General features: G+C 43.6%; 1 protein-coding gene across 1 annotated transcript in view; it reads left to right on the top strand.

The window, feature by feature from the left end:
- plxnb3 (plexin B3) overlaps positions 1 to 27,968 on the top strand; it is a 96,570-nt gene that overhangs the window by 56,382 nt on the left and 12,220 nt on the right. Inside the window, exons 3-21 of the mRNA XM_019349302.2 lie at positions 9,008 to 9,415; positions 9,582 to 10,305; positions 13,414 to 13,593; positions 17,476 to 17,604; positions 17,759 to 17,859; positions 18,119 to 18,251; positions 19,007 to 19,169; positions 19,430 to 19,538; positions 19,632 to 19,740; positions 19,822 to 19,938; positions 22,109 to 22,222; positions 22,326 to 22,416; positions 23,226 to 23,395; positions 23,842 to 23,993; positions 26,737 to 26,839; positions 26,922 to 27,058; positions 27,142 to 27,318; positions 27,395 to 27,560; positions 27,646 to 27,777. Of these exons, the coding sequence (XP_019204847.1) occupies positions 9,024 to 9,415; positions 9,582 to 10,305; positions 13,414 to 13,593; positions 17,476 to 17,604; positions 17,759 to 17,859; positions 18,119 to 18,251; positions 19,007 to 19,169; positions 19,430 to 19,538; positions 19,632 to 19,740; positions 19,822 to 19,938; positions 22,109 to 22,222; positions 22,326 to 22,416; positions 23,226 to 23,395; positions 23,842 to 23,993; positions 26,737 to 26,839; positions 26,922 to 27,058; positions 27,142 to 27,318; positions 27,395 to 27,560; positions 27,646 to 27,777 (3,399 nt within the window). The 5' untranslated portion in view covers positions 9,008 to 9,023. The remainder of the gene's footprint in view (positions 1 to 9,007; positions 9,416 to 9,581; positions 10,306 to 13,413; positions 13,594 to 17,475; positions 17,605 to 17,758; positions 17,860 to 18,118; positions 18,252 to 19,006; positions 19,170 to 19,429; positions 19,539 to 19,631; positions 19,741 to 19,821; positions 19,939 to 22,108; positions 22,223 to 22,325; positions 22,417 to 23,225; positions 23,396 to 23,841; positions 23,994 to 26,736; positions 26,840 to 26,921; positions 27,059 to 27,141; positions 27,319 to 27,394; positions 27,561 to 27,645; positions 27,778 to 27,968) is intronic.

The raw sequence follows: 27,968 nt of genomic DNA on the forward strand, positions 1-27,968 counted from the left end.
GTTTTGGTCAGCCTGGAAGGGAAAAGGATTCTCCTCGGTCGTGTTTCAGTTTTTGTGTTTTTGCCTGCATGTTTCTCCCAGATCAGGGCTTCTCACACCTTTTTTAATAATATTCCCACCTTTGAAATAAGTTTTCAGACAAGTATCCCCTGAGCAGTGACTTTGTAGCCATCATCAGTAATGAACGGTAAAGTGAGAGTTAATTAAACTGTAGTTAATAAACATCTTAGAGTGGAAGAATAATTAATACAAAGTGAGTGGTTAGTGATTGTTTTGTAAAACACTGGATAGTCAAGTCAGCTTTATTATCATGTACAGCACATATAAAAAACGTAAAGTGTCGGTCAAAGTGCTGAACAGAAGGACACTTCAGGACACTTCAGATAGTTTTTCAGGTATATTGGTAGGTTTCTGTGTCCTCTAATGTCACTTTCACTCATTACACTGTCAGGTTTGGGCTCCAGAACTGCTTGATTAGGTTGAAAATCCACCAATTCACATTGTTAGCCCTGCACATGAAAAACTGATGCTCCGGAGTGCTTAATAGGTTAAAATGGGACAGTAAGGAATTCAGCCCAAGTATCACATGACCCATTACTAACGGACACAATCATGGGCAAATACATAATATAACCAAACAGTTTTTAACAGGTTTTATATGTTAAATTAAATTATTAATATTTTAACAGCTTTAATACAATACATAAGACATTATACTAAGCAGCTTACTTAAATTGAACCATATAAAGTGTTACCAAACTATCATTAAATAATAAACTTTCACCTAAAAATAAATATGAATAATATATCTGTAGTAATTGTGTAATGTCAACAGGATTTTGGGGAAAGTTGCCTTTAAATTTAGCGAGAAACTCGGGCGTCTGCTTCACTGTGGATCTTTGTCTGTCTCGATGGCCGGGAGCAACTGCCTTGATCAAACTCTTTTTCCAGGCACAGTCTGTTTCCTGGCTTTGTTTTGATCAGAGTCATTAGGAAACTGAGGCATCACACAAATATGTAAATCACGTCTCACTTTTCAGCTGTATAGCTGTTTCATTTAAACCCTGAACACATTGTTGGAGTTTTGGCTGTCATTAAATTCAGATGCTGGCTTTCCGCTCACAGTGAACACGAAGGCGTTTGTTGCTTTCTCCTTCTGTGAGCTCTTACAGCAGCTGACAGGTTACGACAGCTAATGATTGCATTGAAAAGAGAAGCGTTGAAGATAAAACGTGGTCTCTCAAACTTACTTTTTTTTGTTTAGCTAATTATGGTTTAATTATTTTAGCAATTATTGTGACAATGAGCTTGTCTGTCTTATTCAGGGGGTCCTCTCCTCCTAAGTAATTCCACTGGACTAAAATTATGGTTAATTTGCCACCTCATGACAGAGACGGGACCAATGGGGAATACAACTTGGTACATCTACTCGAGTACTTTACTGAAATTTAGTTTACTCTAATATATTTTAGCTGTAAATGTACTCCACCCCCGATTTGATTTATTATTCAGTTATTTTACACTGTGACATATTACTATAGACAGCATTATATTATCGATGTTAATTAAAATGATTTCCCATTTTTGTGCAATCTAAATTTTTATGTAGTATTTTAAGACAGTGCACCAGTTTTTACAGTGTGTTTATTTATGATGAGCTATTCTGATTTCCTGCAGTCACCCCTGCCTCGTTCTCAGACCCTCCTCGCCCTCCTGTTTAAATAATCCTGAAAACATGATGAGTATAATAAGAGCAACATGAAAATTAACATTAAAAATTCAATTCAGGGGTTAACCAACTAGTGATAAAGTATGCCTGTTTGAATACATTTTATTTTTATGTACTTTCTTCTTCTGTGCTTTGACCGAGCATCCACGCTCGCCTGGCATGTGGAGGCTTCTGTAAATGCAGCTGAGTTGAGACTGAAAACCGAGCCTTTGACGGAAACTTTGACTTTTGGAAACGACGATGCAGGCGCACACGTTTGCTGGGGCGCTTAGTGTCCCCCTCTGATTTGTGACACTCTTATCATATGATGCTTTTTGAGAAGATAACAAAGACATCAGCCTTGACTAACACGCAGGATGAATAACAGGCGTTGCTGACCTTGATGTCTGCCAGCAGCTGTTGCCATTCAACTTTGGCTTTTATCATTCTGCTTCTGCATCTGTGCTTAGGAGACGTGCCTCGGTGGATGTGATACGTTCTTAGGCGCGTTAGTATGGACGGAGACTGGCTTCATTTTAAAAAGGTATCATGGACGTGTCCGTAGCACTTTCCCATGCCTGAGCTTTCTTAAGCTGCAGTGTGCAGAGCTCTCAGGGTCAACAGAGAGACAGATAGACAGGCTGACAGAAAGCTGATCTGAATTCAGCAGATCAAACATGAATTTATTTTCTCTCTGAGTCTTTTTCCTCATTTTTTACTTTAACGCTCCGTCGCCTCCAGCGCTCTCTCTCGCCTTCTTCTGTCCTTCTTATAACCTCTCTCTCTTTTTCTTTCTTCCAACTTTAACTCACCCTCTCATTTTACTTTCTGACAGCCTACAACTCTCTCTCTCTCTCTCCTCAGCAGCATGAATTATAGATGAAGCCCCCCTCCCCACCCATCAGGCTGAAGGAGGAAGTGATTAGCATACAGACTGACTGTGTGTGAGGATGATCAGTATTACCATGGAAATGTTGAAGCATGTGTGCCTCTTGCTGTGTGTGTTCGGGACCGTGTGTTTGTGTGTCCCGAGGCCTCACTGGCTGTTTCCCAGCATGCACTGGGGGGGAAGTTAAACAGCGAGTTTCAGTCTGTACCAACACGCAGCAGGAGGGAGGGTAGAGCGAGCGCGAGTTAACCAGGAGAGAGAGAGATGAATAGTGTTTTGTATCAGAGGAACACACTCTGTAAAACATGTCAGAGGCTCTTATTAATTTTACTGGGGCAGAAAATCTTGTTTTCCTGAGATATGAAGCCAAACTGACCGTGTAAAGTCCTCTAGAAGCTTTGGACCGAACTGAAGTTGGCTGAAAGCTACACTGGCTAGCCGAACTCAGATTAGCCTCTTCTGTCCTTGCTGGTTTGAAGCCTTCACTTTTTTCTTCATCAGCCCAGCTGCACAGAGATTTTTTTTCTTCTGCTTCATTTTTTTGAAAACTGTTACACTCAGTAGTCTTCTTGTATTTATCTACTCCAACTTCAGCTTTTATCTGATCAGCTCACCTAGGCTCAAATCAGCTGTCACATCCAATTCCTATTCCTCATGGCAGGATGGCACTGGGATGTGCATATCAGCCGATATGAGCCCTGTTGACTGATATCTGCCCGTCACACACAGGGTAGATCATGACATTTTAAGCGACTGCCCCCTGTTGGAAAATGAGTTTGCATCAAGGACACTGCACTTGGTTGGTTTTAATTCTTATCTTTGAGAGCAGTGGTCTCCAAATGGTGTGCCTTGAGGCAAGTGCAGGTATACCTTTGCGGTCTGAGACGGTCTTTGACCCATCGTTTTGTGTATTTCGACTCATAAGGTCTCATGTTTAGTTTCCCTAGTACCCTGTCTAGCCTTCGTCTCTGTGTTAGGTGTTCTCGTAATGTTTTTTCTATTTTATTTTGGTAGCCCTTGTCTCATGTATTTTGTATTCAGTTTTCAGCCTTGTTACCTCGATCGTGTGTTCCCCACAGCTATGTTCACCTTACCTGAGTGTCTCTGTGTATTTGTAAAAAGTGTCTGTGTAGCTGTGGGACGGTTATAAGACTGCGGCACATCAAAGGCCCCGCTTGACATTGAGGTGGTTCATATACAGGAGCACGATTACAACCACAACTAACCACCTTTGCACAGGACCTAAAACCAAATGAAAGAGAGAGAAAAAAAACCTTGTCAGTTGACAGATAAAGCCACCTCTCGTATGGCTTACTATGAGTGAATAACTTGACTTATACTCACATGCTGCCAAGCAAATGGCACCAAGTATCAGTGATGGAAACATGGCCCACTGCTATAAAGCACTGGGTATGAACCAGATTCAGTGAGACTGTTTGTGTGATTGAATGAAGGTATCTGATACAGGGATGAAGGAGAAGCTGTCAAACGTGTCTTAAAGTGGCCTTGAAGTTCACATTGTAATTTGTCCTTTGGTAGATAACTCTTTATTGTCATTGCACAGTCATACATAGTACAATAGTACAATTAAATTGGAAAACTGTCCTACATCGGCACTACATGTAACACAACACGACACGATACGACACATCACAACGCAACACAAACAACACAACGCAGTATAATAACTTAGTAATAGAAAAGAAGAATAAGTGTATTTGTATTGCACACTGTTATTATTGCACATTAATTATTATTGCACCTTGTTATAAATATAAATATTATTATTATTACTGTTTTTACCGTTGTTAACGGTAAGTCCAGGTAGGTAGCCAGTCAGGTCAGCTATTTGCGTTGATCAGGGCTGTTGCCCTGTTGTAAAAGCTGTCCTTGAGTCTATTTGTTCTGGACCTCAGCAGCCTGAACCTCCTGCCAGACGGCAGCAGCTTAAGTGGTGGGCACAAAAAGCATTAAAGCTGCTGTGTTTAAGCTGCTGTTCACACTAACTGTGGTGTACCGCAAGGTTCAATTCTAGGTACTATTTTTATTTCATTTTGGTTTCATTTCCATTCAGCTGCATCTTAAATCTTCTTTCACATACAGATATGTGGACTAAAATTTTTTCAGTCTCATATCCGCGGGTGTATAAAGTCAAGCACCAAGCCATGCCGACCGCCTTTACAATGAGTCACTGTTAACAGGTCACTGAACTCGAACGTAGAAAGTGTTTTAGAAGCACAGCAATTCAGCAGAAAAGTTGAAGAGTGTTGTTACCAAGTGCTGAGCTGCACAAAAACTACACACCAGGATCTTCATGGCTGTGTTTCTATGACGATGAGGTGCAATGTGTAGGTGACCCAGTAGTTTTGTCCATGCAGTGTACCTTCCCATGAGTTTCGGTGACCTTAAGAGCCTAATTGCTGTTTCCCACCATGTTAGTCTTTTTTTTTTTTTTTTTTCAACTCAACTTTACCCGCACCCCAATGACCATTACCCTGACCCTGGTCCACACATGTGAAACCCATTGCCAGGATCTTGGGAGCACAAGTTGATTCACCCTTGATGCACACATCAAAAAAGCCTCCCAGTCTTGTTTTCATTAAATCACAGCTTTCACTGTCATACCTGGAAAAACTCATCCCCGTGTTTGTTTTCTCCAGGCTTGGCTACTGCAACTCTGTCCACACTCGTATAAACACAAAGTTACTCTCTCGCCTCTGGCTCATTCAAAATGCACCAGCTGGGGTTTTATTGGTTTTGGTGGACTGCAGAGCTTCACCCCAGTCCTGACTTCTGTGCTTTGACTATCTGTAAGTTTATAGAGTCAACTTGTAAGATTTTGCTGATCCCTTTAAAAGTACATCTGGGTCTGAGCCTGAGATACATACCAGATATGTTGATCCTCCTGGGTGGTGACTGTGCTTTTGCTATCCAGGCCCTCGATTTTAGAACAACCTGCCTGAGGAGATACGACTGATGAAATCAGTGACCACCTCCTTTAAACAACAAATGAATTCATGTTTTCATAGACCTTCTTTTGTGTGATGTCATTGCATGTGATGTATTAACAATCTGTTAATCAATGTTTATCGGTTTTGTTAATCGGGGCGTAATGTTTGGCTTTCTGTTTGAAATCAGTGTTATATGTATATGTATATACTAGGATGCAGATTTTTATTTTAAAAATTGCAAACAGTACTGACCCAGAATTTCACAATTGGTGCACGCCTGGTGTGTCGTCTCCCTCAGGCTCCAGCTGGATTAAGAGGAAAAATCCTGATGATTTATTTTTTGGTTTGGAGGTCCCAAGCTCTAATCAGAGGCACGCCACAGCACAGTAAAACCCACAGTTTGTGGTATTTTCTGAGACTACAGATGTAAATGAGTTTTTCTTCCTCTGATTTGCATGAAGCTGAATCAGATCTGATGTGTGGCTGTTTTGACGTGTCGGGAAAGCAAAAGAAAGTCCTCTTTGTTGCCGAACTGTGAATATTGTTAAAAAGAGGATATGCGCTGGCTGTTTGTGTGGAAATGTGAGTTAAAGATCCGTTTTGCTGTCGAGAAAAAGACCACTGATTGAAGGCGTTCAGAGGAAACTCTGAGGCTTGTGGTAAAACCTTTGATCACATTAGTGCTCAAGATCAATCTGACTGACCTTTGTTAAAAAAAGAAGATTAAAAACCATTTTACTGGGAGTATGATGATCAAATGTCATAACTGTGAGTTTATGTCATTGATAGAATTTTGCTTTTCCAGCTGCTGAGGTTTGATTTAGACCTGATGATTGTTTGAAAGACTGGCTATTTGCCAGGATTATTTGATGTTGTCTTTAAGCAAAAAAAATATATACAGATTTGCAAAAATGTTTCCAAACCAGTGGGATGGTTAATGTAAATAAGAACTATATGCAGTGATTTGCAAATGACCCCAAACAGATGGTGGCTCCTCCTGCGCGTGGTTCTGCTCGAGTTCTGGGGGGGTTTTGGCCCCACTATCTGAAAATACCAGTCAAAGAAAACCCTTGGGTTTCTCTTTATAAGGTAAAAATGAAAATCAAAACAGATTATATCTGAACTGAAAATGTTTACACATTATTACACCGATGGACAAGCTAAGCTGTTTGTGTGCATTCTCTCCATATTTTGAGGATCTAAACAGGCATGTTTTCCAACACATACTGGATAGAACCAAGTGGCAACCACTTGGGACAGAGATATGAAGTCCAAGTAGAAGCGCCAAAAACTGTAGTGCAAATGGCCACTTGAGGCTGGCTCAAAAAGCGAGTCAGCCCCCATAGACTCCTGTGTTAAAATGCCCAGTTTTACAGTACAAATAAACCTGCTTTATCCCTTCATAATGACAGTGTACACACACACACACGCACGCACGCACGCACGCACACACACACACACACACACACACACACTCGTTTTCATATCTTAGTGAGGACATCTCATTGACATAGTGCTTTCCCCAGCTGCTAACCCTAACCATCAAAAATGAATGCCTAGCCCGAACCCTCAGCCTAAACCTAACCATAACCTAATTGTAACCCTGACACTAAAACCACATTTTGACCCTCAAAAATGCCTTCAAACTCGTGGGGATGGACATTTTGTCCCCATAAGTGACTGCTGGTCCCCACAAGTATAGTAGCATGCCAATTTTCTGTCCTCACGAAGATGTCTAAACATGTACACACACACACAGGCATAAGCTAGGCATAATTGACACTATTAGAGTCATTTAATGTAATTATCTTATAAATTATATGACTAATATAAAAAGTTAAAACTGTATCACAGCCATGGAGCCAAATTCCTGCAAATTTGGCAGAGATGCATAATTCAGTGCCAGCTGATGTCGCCTGATACCCCTCTGTACATCCTGTTGGTAAATCTTATACATAACATTTTATTTAAGCTGTTCAACATAGGGTTATTGGTACCCCTGCATGCCACTTTGCAACCTCACCTCCACCCCCAGCTTGTTTCAGGCCATTCATACTATCTTTGACTTTATCAATAACACAGCCATTGTAATAATACATGCTCTGCTCTGTGAGTAGGTGGTGCTACTCTCACTGCCTTCTGGCTTTCCATTTAAAGCCACACAACCAATTAGAGACGACTACAGATGGAATAACAAAAAGTATCATCAGCACTAATTAGCAGGTTTTCTGTGTTAGTGCCAGTCACCCCTGCAGTCTACGAAGGCTGATAACTTAGTACTCCACCCTCATTAGTATATGGTTACTTCTGCCTTCCACAAAAACACCCCCATAAAGCTAACTAACTGCTGACCGTGTCTGTTGTAGGCGGACTGTGCATAAAACAGTTTGAATGTTCAGCATCGTAAGAACACTTTTTGTGCTGCTTGAATTTCATCTTTAAATAGTAAATCTTTCTCCTCCTTTCGGCTGTATAGTAAATCAGCTTGTTTCAGGTGAAGTGAAGGCGGAGGCTGTTTGTAGCAGTAGTGGGAGAGCTTGAGGAAAGATTGTGGATTTATCCTCAGGAGAAGAGGAATGAGGTCTGAGCCGTGATTATTTTACAGGAATATTTTACACTTTGACAGAGTGATGCAACCTGAAGACACAGAAGGACCCGCAAGATTGAAACCAGTTTGACACCAGTTTAAAACTCCACTCTGTCATAAAAACCAAACAACCCACCAGAGGTTTGAGTCGTTTCACAGCGTTGCCGTGGATACCGGTTTGTTGCCATGGTGATGTTACTACAGGCAACTACAGTTTGACCGCCAGATGAAAAGTGTGAAGCAGCAAAAATATTTTATTAATAACTTCAGAGAGAGAAAGAGAAACGGCGCAGAGAGTCTGCAGGGCTGAGCCTCACCTGCTCAGGTGTATTTTACATATTTAAGTTTTTTTCTTTTCTTTTTTGGGTATGAAATAGATCCGTGTTTCTCCACCTTAATCTGAGACAGTCATGGTTCAGTTCTGCTCTGAAACTCGGGCGAGGTTTTCTGCTGCAGGGGAGAAAGTGGAAATAAGATGCAATCACAGCTTTGAGTTTTGTATTCAGACAGACCGCTGCCTTTCTGTGGGCGGACGGTGAAGCCAAGAAGACATTCTTTAGTGGATTTCAAATTTTACAGTGAAGTTCAGATCTCGGGTCAGTTTCTGCACAATTCAAAAATCTACAATATTGTCTTGTTTCAGTTTCTCAGAGGGTTTCCTTTCTTTTCCTTTTCCCACCAGATCGCCCCGTAAAGGGAATATCTTTAGGGTTAGGACAGATAAAACAAGAAAACAAGTTTTGTCTGTTTTTGACCAGCGGGCAGTGAGATTAACTGGAAGTGGGCATTCAAGAGGCCCTGCTGACCAGTGACTAATCATAAGCAGCTCCTTTTCACAAATTTTAATTCTCCTGAACTTTAATCTGTTTCAGGTAAAGAGGAGCTGCCATGTTGGCCTCCTCCATCCCCCCGTCACTCCTCCTCCTCCTCCTCCACATCCTCTCCCCTTTCTCCCAACCTGTGGATGCCTCGATACACGTGGAGTTGAAGGGCGCCCCCCTGTCGCACCTGCTCCTGGATCCTGGAGCAGGACATATTTATGTGGGCGGGGTCAATAATCTGTACCAGCTGACCACTGACCTCGAGGTGTTGTCGCACGTAAAGACCGGCCCTTACCGGGACTCTCCAGAGTGCCTCCCACCAATCGTGCTTCAGGAATGCCCATCAGCCAAGGACACTGACAACTACAACAAATTGCTGCTGATGGAGACAGGGCAGGGGGCGGAGCCAGGGAGTCTGATAGTTTGTGGATCACTGTTCCAGGGAATCTGTGAAAAGAGGTACGTCAGTTTACTCTGCTAGTTTTCCTCACTGTGTTCCCAGAGTTTATCCAAATACATTTTCCTCACACTGTATCTGTTCTTTGCTTGTATTAAAGGTGACTGATGTCTGGATTAGCCAAAACACATTTGAAGAATGACTTTTCTGTCCTGTCTTTCTCTGCAGGAGTCTGTCCAACATTTCTCAGCTCATCTATCAGACGTCCAATCCCGTTGACACTCAGTACGTCGCAGCCAACGCTCCAGGTGTCTCCACTGTTGCCGTGGTAATTACCACGAAAAATAAGCAGGAAGGGGGCGGGGATGGTGACGTGCTGCGTCTGATGCTGGTTGGTCGAAGCTACACTAGCAAAGGCCCTGGTGATATCCCACCAATCACGACACGGTGGCTGTTTCCAGTGGTTCCACCCCGCAGAGCATTCTCTCAGGAGGAGGAGCTTGGAAAACTTGTTGTAGGAAGTTACTCCGATTACAACAACCACTTTGTGAAGGCTGTTGTCCATGGCAACCATGTCTACTTCCTGTTCTCACGGCGGCACAAGAAGGAGTACCGGACTTACGCCTCCCGGCTCTGCATCTCTGATCGTAGCTTCTACTCATACGTTGAGGTGCCGCTGCTGTGCCAGGGCGGGTATAACCTGGCACAGGGTGCATGGTTAGGTAACCACTCAGGTGAACCTCACCTGTTTGTCGTCATGGCAGCGGGGCAGGCGTCCACGCCCGTAGCAACAAATCGTTCAGCTCTCTGCGTTTATGGCATGGCGGAGTTGGACACAATGTTGCGGAGAGCACAGGAAGTGTGTTACACAGAGGGAGGACAAGGCAGCGGTGGAAAAGAGGAGGCCTACATCGAGTACGGCGTGTCATCAAAATGTCTCAAACTGCCAAAGGTAAACTCACAAACACCTGAACAGTGTTGGGGTGATTACTTAAAAAAAGTAATATATTACACACTACTCATTACTCTTCTTAAAAGTAATGCAGTACATGAATTTGTCCCCAGACACATTACGTTACTTTCTTGCTACTCTGTAACATGACGTGAAACACATTGGAAACCTGAAGCTATGTAAGAACACAAAGCCGACATCACAAAGCAAAGTTTGAAACCAGCTCAATGAGACTTCAAAGTCATCGCCGCAATGATTCTGCTGTAGAAACATGAACAGAAGTGGAGGCTGCGTCACTACATCGCTGCCTTTGTTACCTGTTGAAGCTCAGGCTCTGGATGCAGGGCTGGGGTCAGCATACACTCAGCTTTAACATTACACTGGCTTCTTCGTTAGCTCTGTATTAGCATGCTGTCTGTGCAGATGCTCACACAGAGTCAATGTTAGCAGTATAACACTGTCATTTTTGTCTTGGACACAGTTTGCACTTTATATAATCATGCTCTTGTAATAAAAGCGATTTCCATATCACCACTCAACAAATGTTGTTGACCACTAAACCATTTTCCTCCTCCTTGTACACAATCGAAATGAGGTGTTTGTTTTTTGCGTAGGGGTGCAGAAGAAAAAGTGAATGTTTTTTTCTTTCTATCTGCTCAGTGTGCACTGAACTAAAGAACCTTTGTAATGCAAGTAATGACATAATTGTAACTGTAATGCAACTACTGAATTTCGTACAGTAACTCATTACATTACTGCATGACTGAAAAATATAATGTGGTACCAGTAACATGTTGCACCCAGCATTGGCACTGGGGATGGCTGTAGCTCGGGAGGGAGAGCAGGTCATCTACTAAACAGAAGGTTGGTGGTGTTCATGCCAAATCGATACTCTTCGATGCATCCATTGGAGAATGAATGTTGGATAGAAAGCACTAATGTAGGTTTACCACTTACCATTACTGGCTGTGAGTAACCTCCTTACCTGGAACACTCACTAGCTTGGTGCACATAATACATACATAATGTATTTTGATTTTGCAAATCCATCCATCCATCCATCTTCATCCGCTTTATCCGAGGCCGGGTCGCGGGGGCAGCAGCCTAAGCAGAGAAGCCCAGACCTCCCTCTCCCCAGCCACCTCCTCCAGCTTATCCGGGGAACACCAAGGCGTTCCCAGGCCAGCCGAGAGATATAATCTCTCCAGCGTGTCCTGGGTCTGCCCCGGGGCCTCCTCCCGGTGGGACATGCCCGGAACACCTCACCCAAGAGGCACCCAGGAGGCATCCTTGTCAGATGCCCGAACCACCTCAACTGGCTCCTTTCGATGTGGAGGAGCAGCGGCTCTACTCTGAGCCCCTCCCGGATGGCCGAACTTCTCACCCTATCTCTAAGGGAGAGGCCAGCCACCCTTCGGAGGAAGCTCATTTCTGCCGCTTGTATCCGTGATCTCGTTCTTTCGGTCACTACCCACAGCTCGTGGCCATAGGTGAGGGTAGGGACGTAGATCGACCGGTAAATTGAGAGCTTCGCTTTTACACTCAGCTCCCTCTTCACCACGACGGACCGGTGCAGCGTCCGCATCACTGCAGCGGCAGCACCAATCCGTCTGTCGATCTCCGGCTCCCTTCTCCCATCACTCGCGAACAAGACCCCAAGATACTTAAACTCCTCCACTTGGGGCAGGAACTCATCCCCGACCCGGAGTGGGCACTCCACCCTTTTCCGGCTGAGAACCATGGCCTCAGATTTGGAGGTGCTGATCCTCATTCCCGCTGCTTCACACTCGGCTGCGAACCGTTCCAGTGCGAGCTGGAGGCCTTCACCTGATGAAGCCAACAGAACCACATCATCCGCAAAAAGCAGAGATGAGATTCTGAGGCCACCGAAGCGAAAGCCCTCCGCCACTTGGCTGCACCTAGAAATCCTGTCCATAAAAATTATGAACAGAACCGGTGACAAAGGGCAGCCCTGGCGGAGCCCATCACCCACCGGGAACGAGTCCGACTTATTGCCGGCAATGCGAACCAAACTCTTGCAACGGTTGTATAGGGATCGAATGGCCCGTTTTGCAAATCATTATTATTATTATTATTTTTTATTTTTTTTTGGGGGGGGGGGTAGCCCCTCTTAAAGCGAATGAAAGCTGTGGTTTCAGTTTTCTATGCAATAACTTTGTGGTTGGCTGAGGCCTGTTCAAGGTTTTTGGCAATAGAGTTGTGATAAAATCAGTTCTGCATTGAAAATATATATGAATGGACCGATGCCATAGCTTCAGTTCAGGCAGACCACAAAGTTGAGCTTATTTGTAATCAGCTGATTTTTACCCTTCGGCATGTCCAACTGGTAAATATATAGGACATGCTTTTTAAGCTGCTTTTCCCCTCCCAATGGTTGCTTTGATCTGCAAGTCACTTTGCAACCCACCTCCACCCCAGGTCCTTAATTTCATGGTTTTTTTTAATCTAAGTTAACCAATCTGTTGTCATTGCTGCTGTTCTCAGAAGTAGGTCCTAGCAAAGAGTGATAGAGCCAAATATAAACTCCAGATACTGCAGATGACAGAGTTAGAGTTACTGCTAGTAATGAGAGTGCAGTACGGAAGGGCTGGTTACAGTTGAAAATAATGGGACAGTAAACTGGTTCCAATGAGAGTCCAAAGATGACCCCACGGATCGTTGAGGTCCTGCTTCGGCCAAGTGGGACATCTTATGACATCACATTTTACACGTGATGACATCACAGATTAGCAGCTGCTTTAGGGAAGAAGCTGTCGATGGTTGTCATCTACCTCGCTGCTGACCTTAATACTATGTGTGTGTGAGTGAGTGTGTGTGTGGATTAGAGTGGTTATCTTCAGCATCTGGACTTATCATCAGACAGCTGCCACTCAAACACACAGCTTGTAGCACAGAGCTGACCCACATAGAGCAAAAACACACAGATTAAAGTGACAGGCTGAGTGGAAAAAAGCATGCGTTTTAAAGGTGAATGGAAACAATATTGTTTGTGTCTTTGTTGGTGTTTAGAGACATAAACAGATAAAGCAGGGCTGACCACATACCTGTGTTCACTGGCTCCTCTCTCTCTGTTTATTCATCTACCAGGACTCTCTCTCAGAGTACCCCTGTGGAGGGGAACACACCCCCAACCCCATCGCTAGCGCCGTGCCCCTCAAAGCCACGCCCATTGTCAACTCCACCATACAGCTGACCGCTGTCACCACAGCAACAGAGGCGGGACACACCATCGCTTTCCTGGGAGACAGAAAAGGACAACTGCAAAAGGTGACACCACCAACATGTTTTACAGCCGTTTCACACATGAAGTTGACGGCGTCGGTCGGGTCATTGACCTCAGTTACCCTTTCCCACATGTACCACACAACAGCTGAAATGGCGCAGATTGTGGCTGAACATTGAGGGATCGGACACATGATACTTAATCTCCCTGCTGTGAACTTAGCAGACAGTTAGTTGTAATATAAAACCGTTTCTCACATGAAAAGTTTTGGGGAGCAAATGCATATATGAATAATGCTTAATTGAACAGGCTTTAGACCCCTCCACTCTAATGGAGCTGCTAAGAGACCAGCTGGTGTGACTGGTTTTTACTTGGCAGTGAAAAGGCCTGTTCAGGCGTTTGTGTCTCCATCTCTAGCTACAGGGAGGAATCAGCTGTTTCCTGTTTATGTAGTAACTGGAAGGTCTGAAGAGTAGCACCAGGAAAATGATCACACACACACACACACACACACACACACACACACACACACACACACACACACTGAACAGAGCAGCTTGTAGCCTGCAGCTCTTTATAAGCAACACAATGATACACTCTATGTATGCGTGTGTGTGTGACTAACAGGCGTTTAGCTCGAGGGTGTGGTGCGTTTGGGAAGAGTGGGTGGTGTTGGGGAGGGTCACATGGGAGCATGCTCAGACTTTTGTTGTTGATTGGTGATTGGTCTCTCAGGTGCAGTCTGGTAAGAATCCAGCAGGACACCCCTGAAGCTTTTACTGGGTGTAAGTGTGTGTGTGCACTTGTACATGTGGCTTATGAGGACCCAGTCTTACACATTGTTAGAGAGGACGTTTGAAAAGTGACGAGATTCTGCACCCAATTGTTCTCTCTGCGGGACACCTTAAGATGCATTTTTTTCCATTTCATTTTGAAGTTTTTATCAAGTTCAAGTTTAGGGTAAGGGTCCTGGGAATGCACCGTGTGACTAATAGTCCTCGCAAAGTTAGAAGGACAAACTTGTGTGCGTGTACACGTTAATGAGCTCTAATCTTGCCTCGGAGCCTCAGCGAGGTAAACAGCAGAGCTTTGATTCTCCCCGTTAATATTTAATCACACACACTGTAAATGTTTCAGGGCCTCCTGCTGGATCCTTACCCAGAGTGCACCTGAGGGACCAATAACCAATCAACAACAAGAGGCATGCACAAGTGCAACACCACGTTTTTCGCAGTGAACCCGGGCACATGTTCACTGCTGTGCTTCTGTTGGGATTGTGAAATAGTGAAGCTGTCAGAAAGATGCTCAAGCACCAGTTTCTCCAGCATGTGACGCTCCTGCAGTGTTTCTGTGGGCGTGGCACCCGAGGTTATCCGAACTGAAGAAACACATATGCACATATATTCCCAGGAGAGAAGGCTCCTGCACTTTAACATATCTAAAGGCAGAGTCCCCGCACATGTTTTGAATTTTTGTGCGGATGTGTACTATAAGCACAGTGACTCCTGACTCCTCTGCTTGTAAAAGGACTTCTGGTTTATAGAAATCGATGTGAAAGCAGCTCTGGCTCCTTTGCCCTGTAGACTTTGTGGGTCGCTCACTAGTTTCAGGTCATTATGAGTGGGGGTGGCTGTTCTTCAGGAGGTAGAGAAAATCATTTACTAATCAGAAGGTTGGCGGTTCAAATCCTGGCTGCTGTAGTCTGCATGTCTCAGTATCTTTGGGCAGGATACTGAACCCCAAGCTGATCTCTGATGCGTTCATCGGAGCATTAATGTGTGTGAATGTAAGATAGAAAGGACTTAGGTGTAGAAAAAAGTGCTTGGGTGAATGGATGAATGAGGAATGCTGTATGAAATGCTTTGAATGCCCAAGTAGAGCTGAAAAGCAGCATATAAGAACTAGTCCGTTTACTATTAAAACACAAATATGGTTCTTTTAACAGTCAGAGAAGATAGTCTTTGTCTTTTTAACTTGTTAAACATAAATGAACCTGTGATGTCCTCAGTTTCCCAGTCAGAAAAATCCCTTCCTCATTGCATCCTGTTTAAAAGAAGAAGACGGTGATGATGAAAATGCTCAGCATTAAACTCCACTAAGCGTTGTGTTTTTAGGTTATTGCAGTCTGTGGTGCAGAAGTTTACACCCTGATGCCTTCAGGTGAAATCCAGGAGACAGGCTTGCATTTCTACAGGAAAAAAGCAGTAACAGTACTGCATGTCTCCTAAAAAACTCAGTGTTTCACAAACTCACAGCTGTACACATGAAATGTGACAAAAGTATTTGAGTGAAGATTGAACGCAGAGAGATAAGAGAGACACTAAAGCCCTGCCATACCTTTTTACTTGCACACAATTGACCAATCAGTGAGTGAAGTGGCTGAGATATGTTAGAGATTTCCAGAGTTTCTACTTTGTCAGGATGCTGCTCTTCCATCTCAGCAAGAATAAAAAAAGACAAAAAATAAACTGGATGTAGCACAGCAGGATCGAGTCTGTTCAAACTCAAATTATCCTCCTTTCTGCATTTTTCACTGTCTGAATTGTTCTCTTTGTCACACGCTGCTGATAGTGGAGGTGCCTTGAGGGGTGTTGTCGGGGTGAAGCAGCTCCACCTGCTGGCGGGTTGTTGCTGCTGCCGCAGCTGCAGCAGGCGCTGTTGCTTTCATGTTGTCACTTTACTGAAATTAAATGTTGATGATCATCGTTTTTACTTGTCACAACATTTCAGCTCTTAGACATTTTATATTTGCTGACACGAGTTTCTCCATCTTGAGTTAACTTTTTCAAAATACTTCACACAGTCGGCACAGCAGGAGTCCACATGAAAGGATCCCGTCTCATCACTCGAGCAGGAAAGTCATTCAGTGACAAATACTGTGCAGCAGAGAAAGAGCGTTCTTTTGTTGTACTCAGAACAAATAAACAATGCACAGTACACAGAGATGTGTGTTTGTGTTTTGGTGGCATTAGTACAGATCCAGAACATCTCAGGGTGTGGATGTATCAGGCGATTACTGAAACTGGGATGGAGTCAGCCAATTTTCCGCCCTTCACCGAGATCTACTGACAGCAGGGAGGGTCCGACCAGGGCCTTTCCTGTTTCTCTCTGTCTCCATGCCTCTGATCTGGAAGTCAGTCATGCCATCTTAAGGGGTTTGTCAGTACCTGAAGTTGGAGACGGGAGGCTTGCTGTAGGAAGCGTGATTAGAAGAGGCACAGGTGTACCCTCTGTGGACGTCTTTTCACCTGTGATGTTTAAAAGAGGCATTAGACATAGTGGGAGGACAATGATTCTCTTTTGTATTCGTACCTTATGTTAGAAATCTGCTGTCAAGCTTTCTGCTTTTCTCCAGTCCTGTGTGTGTGTGTGTGTGTGTGTGTGTGTGTGTGTAGTTTACTATGGTTGTGGGGACCAACAACCTTTATGGGGACCAAAATCCTGGTCCCCACAAGTTTGAAGGCATTTTTGAGACTCAAAATGTGCTTTTAGTGACAGGGTCAATTGTAATTGGGTTATGGTTAGGTTTAGGGTCAGGGTTAGGCATTCATTTTTCATGGTTAGGATAAGGGGCTAGAAAAAGCATTATGTCAATTAGATGTCCCCACAAGATATGAATACCCGATATGTGTGTGTGTGTGTGTGTGTGTGTGTGTGTGTGTGAGAGAGGACTCTTGTCACGTTCTGCCACAATGTGAGTTAAATAAAAAGTAATAAAAGCAGGAGGCTGTAACAGAAACCACCGCTCAGCAACACCAAGTTCAGCTGACAAAGGTTTATACACTGATGGGAGTGTCTCATGTGTAATTTGTTGTTTGGTATAAAGGACACAAGGAAAGGAGGTGAGGAAAGGGATTGAGGTTGTACAAACCAAACAACAGAACAGTGTCGGAATCTGTGGACTCACCTGTGTTGTTGTTTTTCAGGTGTTGGTGATCTCCAATCAGTCAGGCCATCTGTATGGCAGCGAGTTGGTGGACAGTGGCAGTGCCGTCAGCGCTGATCTCCTATTGGATGAGAACCAGGAGCATGTTTATGTTTTAACAAACAGCATGGTGAGAGACAGTCGACCTCCTTCCTCAGTTCCTGTCTCACTTTCTTTTCTTCATTTTTTTCCCTGCTCCTTCCTCCCTTTGTCCCCAATATCCAATCAGACGATCCATTTAAGCCCGAAAAATGAAAACAAACAGTTTCCTGTCTTTCTCTCAGCTGTCGAAGGTTCCTGTGTCGTCCTGTGAGAAACAGACAGACTGTCGCTCCTGTCTCGCTGTCCGAGACCCGTACTGTGGCTGGTGTGTCCTGGAGGGAAGGTAGGTCTACCTGTCGGGTGGTGGTTTTTAACTTTTTAAAAGTACATTTTTATTCTTTATTTATTTTTGCAAACTTTTGTGAAGTTTTTTTGTAAAAAGCCCGACTGACAGTAGAAGAAGAAAGTGTAGTAGACTTGGTTTGATCGCAGCAGCATCTGCATGTTGATGTGACATTGCTCTGACGCCGTTTTGTGTTTTGGTTGTTTGTTGCTGTTGTTGTTGTTACTAATCTGCAAATGTTTGTTTGTATTTTGTGCAGATGTTCCCGGAAACATCAGTGTCAGCGTCACCTGCAGCCCAACCACTGGCTCTGGAGCTTTGAACCAACCAGTCAGTGCGTGACAGTGCAGAGCCTGCAGCCGGCCAATCACAGCAAAGAAGAGCAGACGCAGGTAGGCTGCTGTTGTTTTGATCTGATTCTGACTGACAGCGTTATGATGCAGTCAGCCACTCCCGCAGTGATGACAGCCTGGGTCAGGGCACCCTCAGGTGTTGCTGGCAGGTGTCTGTATCAGTCCAGGTTGAATGAGAGCTTGAGGTGCTAGTTCAGCAACTCTCTGATTGACTGAAGGTTGCTGATTCTGTTTCAACACAGTTGTGTTGTTGTGTTGGCTGTGTGTTATTGCAGAGGCACTGCAAGTCCAGCCAGTTCCAATCCTTCAGACAAGATTCACAGCAGCCGATGAACATCTGCAGCAGCTGTTTACTGCTGCAGCGCTGACAGGATGAATGAAACATCTTCATATTTAGTGCCTCACCGAGTATCTTCACAGGGTTTATAAGGATCAGCGCAAACACAGGAGTTATTGCGGACTGAGTGAAATGAATCCAGACAATAACTGTGGTTGTGAACCTTTTAAGATTTTGTGATGTGAAGTAAAATTATTTATTTTTAAAATAGAAGGAAAAGAAAGTAACACTGAGAGCTTTTCCACGAGCACAGAAGTGATTTTATTCTCGTTTGTAAACCTAAAATATATAAATAAGTAAAGAAAAACACTAGAAAGACCCCAAACTGTCAATGGGCGTTTCCTTTTTGACAGTAAGACAATGGAAGGATTGCTGATACGAGACACAGCTGCTCTAAAGACAGAGAGAAACGTCCCCATGGAAAAGCAGTAACCGTGTTTCTGTGTTCGTCTCTCAGGTAACGCTGTCGGTCCCCCAGCTTCCCGCCCTCGCAGAGGAGGAGTCTCTGTCCTGCATCTTCGGGCTCCTCCCACCTCAGCCTGCCATTGTCATGGGAAACAGCATCACCTGCCAATCCCTGCCCCGGAGCACCTCCCACCACTGCCCACAGGAAGCGGTGAGTAGGAACTGTGGGCGCGTTCCAATCCTCCATAATACCATCCTACTTAGCATGCCAGAAACAGATTTAGTGTGTCCCAGTACACAGTGTTTCACAATGAGTCTGCCAAAAATATCAGGAGGTTTAACTGCATGTGAAGCATTTTACAACACGCAGCAGTTTGAGCGCCGGCGACAAAGTCCGAGTGCAGCACGTAGTGACAGTAAAAACGTCTTCATTCAGGTGTGCTACTGTGTAACTTCTGTCACCTCTCACCTGCAGATCACATGATCCTGCCAGTGTCACTCATGTTTGGTCATGTGACCGTCACAACGGGCAATATGACCTTCTATGACTGTATGGCTGTAAGCCGACTGAACCAGAGTTCCCAGTAAGTCACGCAGGCACAGTGACAGTGCTGTACGTTTATCTGAATCTAAATCAGTGATGGAGAAGACGCTGAAGGCGGTGGTTTCTGTTTCAGGTGTTTGGCGTGTGTCAGCAGTGTGTGGCGCTGTAACTGGTGTCCTCTGGATCAGCTCTGCACTCACAACCACAGCTGTCCAAACCAGCACATCATCCTCAACCACAGAGTAAGACGGCCCACTGCCCCGTCTGTCTCCATCTTTTTGTCTGTCAGCCTGTCTCTAACCCCACCTCCTCTCTGTCTGCAGGACTCTCCTGGTCCTACTTCCTGTCCGCTAGTCTACGCTCTCCAGAGCTCTGCTTTAGTTCCCATGGGCCTGAGCGCCACAGTGGTGCTGCGGGGACGAAACCTGGACGTCTACACTGTAAGTCTGCGTCTCTGACCTCATGTCAGTCTGATATGGTCTCATTAGCAGTTTAATGCAAAACACTGTCAAACGCTGTCAGTAACATTTAGACCACAAAATTAACACCCAAAAAACTTTTTTCATGTCTAAAACTTTAAAAACAGTCTTTGTTTGAAGTGGATGAACATTAGTCAGATCAGACTGATATTTCATGTTTCGACTGTCTGGTGCCGCAACATCTGGCGTAACCTCCCAAAAAGTGACATTTAGCGTAACCAAATTAGAGCTTTTGTTTCTTGGAGCCCGGTTGTTGTATCTGGTTGCACTGCTACACTGGTCTCTGTCTCAGTGTGGTGCACATAAACATGAAGCCGATCTGATGCTGTTCAATTCTGATTTATTTATATAGCGTCAAATCACAACAACAGTCTCCCTTAAGGTGCTTTATATTGTAAGATAAAGACAATATTACAGAGAAAACCTGAACAATCAGTCGACCCCTATGAGCAAGCACTTGGTGACAGTGGGAAAGAAAACCTCCCTTTTAGCAGGAAGAAACCTCCAGCAGAACCAGGCTTGGGAGGCACAAGAGACACACTGTGGAAAACAGCCAGAAATTAATCATAACTAATGATGAAATGCAAAGTGGTGAATAAACACGTAGAGGGGTGAGTGAAGAAGAAACGCTCAGAGACTGTTAGTTTCAGGAAGCCTTGGCTCCTCATCGTGTTTCCACATCTGTGTCTGCAGCAGCTGTAGGCAGGCGTTTCCAGGAGCGCGTCAGGTCTTCTGGCTCCACAGAATGGAAATTTTTACTCGATATCTGCTTGTTTGTTAACAGCAGCGAGTTCGAGGCAGCTGAGAGAATCATCAATGTATTTGTGCTTTTTCACTGTTTAAGTCTGAGCTAATTATCAGGTTCCTGCTGCTAGATGGGAACATAAACTAATTTCATTCTTATATAAACTGACATTTATGAAGGCACAGGTCGTCTTACAGAACCCTGCGGTACACCACCATTTGCACAAAATAAAGACTCCTAGAACAGAACTGCATTAACTCTGAATGTATATAGTAAAAGGCACAGAATCCTCATCAGAAGCCTCAGTGACTCCTTCATCTTCAGAGCTGTTGTCATCAAAAAACCTCCAACATCAGATAAAAATTCTGCTTTGAACTAATCCTGAAAGCAGCTGCAGCTCCATCATGTTACTGTGATAATATGCACTTAAAAAGTATTGCTTTCAATTAAAATAAACACAGTTCTCTATAATTATCATTCATCAGTCTGTTAATAAAACTTGAAACATGTGTTGCAATTTATGATTTGGGACTTTAGGTTGAATTTATTTAGGTTTAACCTTTGTTTACTCTTCTTAACAAGGAATAAGATCAACATGTGCAAAACCACCACCCACTGACCAATCGTTCCTCAGGAAAATAATAATGCGGCAAAATCCTGTGAACCTCTGTGTGCAGATAGTGAGCCACATACAGCCCACTGTGAACGTGGGCCGAATCAGTGAAACTCCTCTTTCTGTCAGTGTAAAGTTTAACCACACATTTAACTCCTGAGATGCTTTAATATAAGAAAAAAAGTGCAAATTCAACAATACATCTCAGTTTGTCTGTGTGATAAAATAATGATACTTTTGACTTAAATTGTAAGAAATAAATGTGTAAAAATTTTGTTAGCTCATTGATTGTTTTTTGCTAATTAACAGAATTTTTCTTTTCTTTTCTTTTTTTCTTTAATCTTTTTTTTCCTGTGGACTCACAGTAAAAATCATGAATTCCTGTATTAGTGAAAAAACGGGAAGGTTCTGTTATTTAATTGTTTATATATATCGTATTTACTTTCGTGTGGTATGAATAGGCGCGGGGGAGGTCTTTATCAGTAGTACAAGCTGTAAAACTTATAAAAATACAGTTAAAAGTCTAAATTATATACGCTCCTGCACATTTTCAAAGACTGGAATCATTGGCAGGCTGATTCTAGCCCCCAGGCTTTGTCTGGTACCTACTTTAAAGAGATTGGCCGTTTAGATGAAATGTAACCAGATAAGGCAAAGGTATCCTGAGTATGTTGAACTACTTTCGTGGTACCAGCCTTCGGGCGTTGGTCTGTTCTATTGACCTGAATCACTAAAATCAAACAGCTGAGTGTCTGTGTGTGGTCTCTCTGCAGGATGAAGCTCCATATGTGTGTGTTGTTGAAATCGAAGGATCTCGGATTAATCTGACAGCTTCTGTGGAGAAAATGCACGACAACACGCACACTTTCACCTGCAGGCAGCATCAAGTAAGAGATGCACGCAAACACTTTTGCAGATAATTAGTTAATGACAGTAACCACACAGCTGATATTAAAAATTCTGTCTGTCCACCTGTCCCACTGTCTGTAGTTTCAACATCCAGTCAGTCAACTTCAGTATTCTGCTCCTGTCTACCTGCGTAGAGGGGAACGACGCATTGATGCCTCACCTGGACTCCGACGTAAGAGCCTTACCTGTGTGTGGATGTTGTGCACACTGAGGGCGTGGGCCTCCTTCACTAATATTTAGATAAAAAATAAGTACACACATGAAATTACACTTGGATTCATGACAAGTTTCTAGTACTGTTTTTACAAGTGAATCAGAGTGTTGTGTGCCCTGAATCCGGAACTATATGTGATACATAAAATAAACACAGAGCAGGAGAAGAGGAAGCAGGGAAAGGGAAAGCTCCAACCTACGACAAAAGCCTCGCTGCAGTTACTGAAACCATATGTGGAATATTGCCAAGAAATGAAGGTTCAGCAGTAAAGATGAAAGGACATCAATTTCATGGTTATTTCATACAGCTCTAATACCAAAGCATTAGAAAATCAACGGTTTTAAATGTTAACGCATTTTAATAATTCCAATTTAAACATTTAAAATGCAGATATTATCTTTATTAAGTCTTTGGATCTTTTTTTATGTAGTATAAAGGATCAATTTCTTATTAGAATGAGAAAGGAGCAAGTATAAATTCAACCCTATTTTTGATCTTGTTTCTAGTATTAATATCACTACCAGTATTATTTAGTTTAAATATCTGCATTAACATTTTCTAGGACAGCTGTGTGTCATTCTATACCTGCGCATACAGTCTGTGTGAAAAACACTCAGTCACACAGATTCATGCATTCACACAGTGAATGAGGCCCACTGTGTTTGACCAAAGTCAGCATGTGGGTGAGGATGGGGGTTAATGTCTTCACAAAGACAGAAAGAGAAATGCATTCATGATATTTGTCTCCTTTTCTTATTAATATACAGTCCAGCTGTATGACTGCTCAGCTGGCCAATCAGATTGCTCACAGTGCCGGGCGGTGCCTAAAGAGTACGGCTGTGTGTGGTGTCCTGGAAGCCCAGCCCCGAGCTGTGTGTACAACCGAACCTGCTCCAGTGAACCTGCAGACACCTGCCCGCCTCCTCAGATCACAAAGGTGGGTCTCGTCAAAGTCCATCTACAGGACGTCCTGCAACTGTGCACCATCCTGGATCAAATCCAGATCAAATCCAGGCAGTAATTTTGAAGCCCTGTCTGAGTGAACCTGGCATAACTTTAATTCCAGTGGTCCCTGGGACCTGAAAACAGCATGTACAGAATCATCAGTCACATCCAGTAAAAGGTGTAAGAAGCTTTTTTAGCCTCTGTAGGTTATATTCCTACGATGCAAGCACACACTGAAACAGTTGCTACTTCTGCCTGTTTCCCAGTTTGACTGGTTATTGGCTGTTTGTGGGCAGGACAGCTGCCATCTTTGTGTTCCTACAATTCTCCCACAGATTTTCACCTCTCTTTTATAACGATCGGAAGATCAGTCAGTCTGTCTGCAGAGCTCGTTTTAGCACAGGAACGTTCAAACTGTTTCTACCTGTCTGTCTGCAGGTGGAACCTGCCTCCGGTCCTCTAGAGGGCGGCATTCTGGTGACGATCACAGGATCGAACCTGGGCATGAAGTATGAAGATGTGGTGGGCGGAGTCACTGTGGCGGGTATTCAATGTTTGCCTCAGTCTAAAGGTTACAAGATCTCCACCAGGTAACACAAATCTGATGATTACATTAGTGTTTACGGGACTCATTTATGCAATCATTCAGCACATAACTGAATCACAGAGAGACGTGATGAGACCTCCCTTTCTGTCTGCTCTGTAACAAACCTGGCAGTCACCAGTTCAGCACAATAACATATCAATAACTGGGATTCTCGATGTCTTGATGATGATAGTCCAGAAGTTTTCAATCCATCAATATTCTTCTGAATAGTGTAAAACCACAGACACCCACTTGTAGCCAAGACTGACGTAGCAGCCGTGACATCACCCACTGGTTAGTGAAGTCCCATTAAGAAGCCTCAAGTGAGTCTTTATGCTGTCGCCATCTTGGTGTTTTTAAACCATATGTGTGATCTTATGGAGAAACTGAGGACACCGCAGGCTCATTGGCATAGGTTGCTGATTACACCCCGGATAGTCCTCCTTTCTGACCCTAGTAATGACTATAATTTACAAAATTAACTAATTGTTTTATTGATTATTATTGGAAATCAGTGACTGAGCTGATGATGTCACTGGGAAAGTGTTTACTGAATTCACAGTGTGGAAGCCCAGGGCTGTTTTCTCATAGACTTCCATACAAGCTGGAACCTTTTCGCAGCAGAGGAGTCGCCCCCTGCTGGCCACTAGAAACCATGCATTATTTTGTACTGTGGGTGTGATCACAAAGTTGTGTACTCACTTCTGACACGTGACATGACCTCTTAAATCCAAACAGTTACAGGTCAACTTTGCGACATCATAATAAAATCAGAAACACTTCCAGCCACGCTTCAGTGCTCGGCTGTGCCCATATGTCTCATATTAAAGCGGTGAAACAACTCTTTAGTGAACACCTCAAAACAGAAAAAGTCTAGAATCAGGTGAAATCCTCCAAGGACGCCACTCTAACGTGTCCTCTCTCATTTCCTTTCAGCGGCTCTAACATAGTCAAATATTCTTATTCCTCTCTGTGTGACACTAGCAGCCTGCTCCTACTCTCTGTTAAACTGTTGAGTCACTTTTCTTTATTGCCCTAAGGAGCTCTACAACCTGTACAGCGCATAATGCCTCCCATCCTCAGAGCCTCGATTTAGATCAGGGAGAACCTTTAACAGGAGACAAATCTGTCTGATGCTCACACAGAGAGAAAAACTCAAACACAAGCTTTTATGGAGCGAAACCTTTTTCTCTTCAGAACTGATTCTGTCTGAACTCACTCCCTCGGGAGCAAAATCTCCATTTTGATTTAGCCTCCGTGCTTTTTTTGAATAAGCTATCAGATTGAAATCTTCCGCGTGCCTTTGTTTAATTTTAGAATACTTTCACCAACTCAGCCTCGGGGATTTCGTATCTTTAGGAACTTTGGGACCTGCTCCAAAGTTTAAAACTTTATCAGTTTAGTTTTATGTTGTTGTCTCAACTTCAGCTTGATGTTACCAAGTAAAGACAAACACGTTGAAGCTTCCTCAAGGTTGGAACGAGGCTAAAGAACAAGGAAAAAAAAGAACTGGGTCGCATCTTCTTTGACTTTGATGGAAAATGTTACAAGGTCAAGAAAAGATGCGAAAGCTTGTGACAGTGAATTTTGTTGACGCTGGTCTTCCGTGATAAAACTACAATTTTTGTAGAGGGACTACAAAAACTTGTGTTCTTAGCTTGATGTTTTATGGAGGCTTTATAAATACGAACAATATAATGTAACATTCATGATGGTGAAATAAAATGTATTAAGAAATATTGTTAAATCTAACATTTCCTAACCATATTAAGGCTTTTAGCATCTCTGAAATAGAATTAATTGATGCTAATCCCGAAATATCCCAAATGAGAACATAGCCAGTGTAACACTGTAACCCTCGCTTCACTTTGATCATTTTAATTAAGCTTATTATATTTCTAAATCTACATTACAGATAACATGCAGATTTTAATAAAAGGCTATTATAAGTTCAAAGCATTTGCACATATTAAAGTTATTGTAAAAGATGGAAGACGTAGCTGTAATTTACACGCTGGCCTCCATCATCGTGTCAGATATTTTTATCTTTGCTTTCATTAATAGTCTTATGGTGCACTCGCTGAATTGTGGGTTATCATTATCTCCTTTACTTCCATGAAGGATGCTCCAGTGCATTCTTTGATAAATGAGATTCACAGTGTTTAACCAGGCTTATTTATTATATGGTTGTCACACAGGTACTTCTGGGTCACATGATCCAGCCCTAACTATTATCTTAATCAGAAAGAAAATGTTTTAAAGAGTAAAAAGAGTGAGGGTGAGACTGCTACTGCAGTTTACAAATCTGGAAAGTTCTGAGGATGGTTACTTTGGATCCTGGTTTGACTTTTTCCATTCCGTTTCTGAGTTATGACACCTGTCGTGTAGGTGTAGTAAGACTGCAGCGAGTGTGTCTTATAGCAGGGCTATGCTATCAGAATATGTGATTTTGACCTTGAAAACTGATTTTCCAAAACAGTCACTGGATAAATAGATAAGCACACACATAAGTGACACACGTCAGAACAGTTGGGATGTGTTATGGTGACTCAGAGCTCAAAGGAATAAACAAGAAAAAGTTTTTTTTCCAGTGTTTTTCCACCAGTAGGAATCTTCCACAGTCGGTACGCCAGCGTAGCTGTCGTCCTCTGCTGCATGGAGACGGGAACATCACACGTTTTATGACTAAAGCACAAACACACAAGCTCATGTTTGCTGTTCTGTATGTGTTTGTGTGTGTGCATCAGGGTTGTGTGTGAGCTGCAGCCTAGTGGGAAGCAGAAAGAAGGGCCCATCTTGGTTACTGTGGGAACAACTCGTGGGAGGTCAACAAAGATGTTCACCTATCAGGTAAGACTGAGTAGCCCAGTGTTACGTGGTATCTGGTCACCAGTATAAAGTTTTATCTGATGTCTAACGTGTTGTGGTTCAGGATCCTCGTCTCCAGGATCTGGTTCCTAATAAAGGTCCCGTCTCCGGAGGAACCAGGCTGACCATCAAGGGACGACAGCTGCTGACCGGGCAGACGTCTGACCTGAGCGCCTTCCTGGGCACCCAGCCCTGCTACATGTAAGTACAACGCTACGGCTTCTGGTACTGCAGTACTAATACTACTACATGTCTAACTTTCTGTCTCCTCTTTGTCTTGTCAGAGTTGAAGAGGTGAATGACACGCAGCTGGTGTGTCAGACTGGTTCCAGCAATCGCACGGGTCTCGTCCCAGTTCGGGTTCTGTTTGGTAAAGCCGAGCGGACTATTCCAAACATTACCTTCCATTACCTCGAAGACCCCGTCATCACCAACGCCATACCTGCCGAGAGCTTCTACGCGTAAGCACCAGCCGCCTTACACCTGCACTCGATCCTCTTATAAGCACACCTGCTAATTAGCTGTTGACTATTTCAGGGGTGGGCGTGTCATACGGGTGGAGGGCAGGAACCTGGATGTGGTGCAGCAGCCAATCATATCTGTGTGGGTGGAGCCTCTAGAGATACAAAGGGTGAAACGGAAGAAACGACTGGCTCTTCTCACCTCCAAGCAGCAGCTCGTCTTTAACAGCACAATGACAACGGTAAGACAAACAGACCAATGGGAGACGAGCTTTTAAAATATTTAGCCTGTCTCATGCTTGTTTTACCTCCCCCTCTGCCTCTCAGGTATCAGAGCGCTGCTCCATCCTGTCGTCCTCTCAGATGACTTGCCCGACCCCCAGAGTGAACCCAGAGGTCAAAGTTAAGGGCGTCTGGTTTCAGCTTGATAACGTCAGAGTCCACTATGAGAGCATCAAGGTACCTCCCATCATCATCCTCATTCGTCCAGTTTTCTTCAGCGTCTCGTCCTGTGACGTTTGATCGTACATACAGGATGCACTGCGAACAGGAGCTGCTCAGAGTCAATTCTGCTGCTTTCATAGGAGCAGATTAAATCTCCAAAATCTGAGTTTTGTCAGTTCAAATACTTTTTAGGGGGTGATGTTGGG

This window comes from Oreochromis niloticus, linkage group LG20 (genome assembly GCF_001858045.2).
Source record: "Oreochromis niloticus isolate F11D_XX linkage group LG20, O_niloticus_UMD_NMBU, whole genome shotgun sequence".
NCBI classification, from domain to species: Eukaryota; Metazoa; Chordata; class Actinopteri; order Cichliformes; family Cichlidae; genus Oreochromis; species Oreochromis niloticus.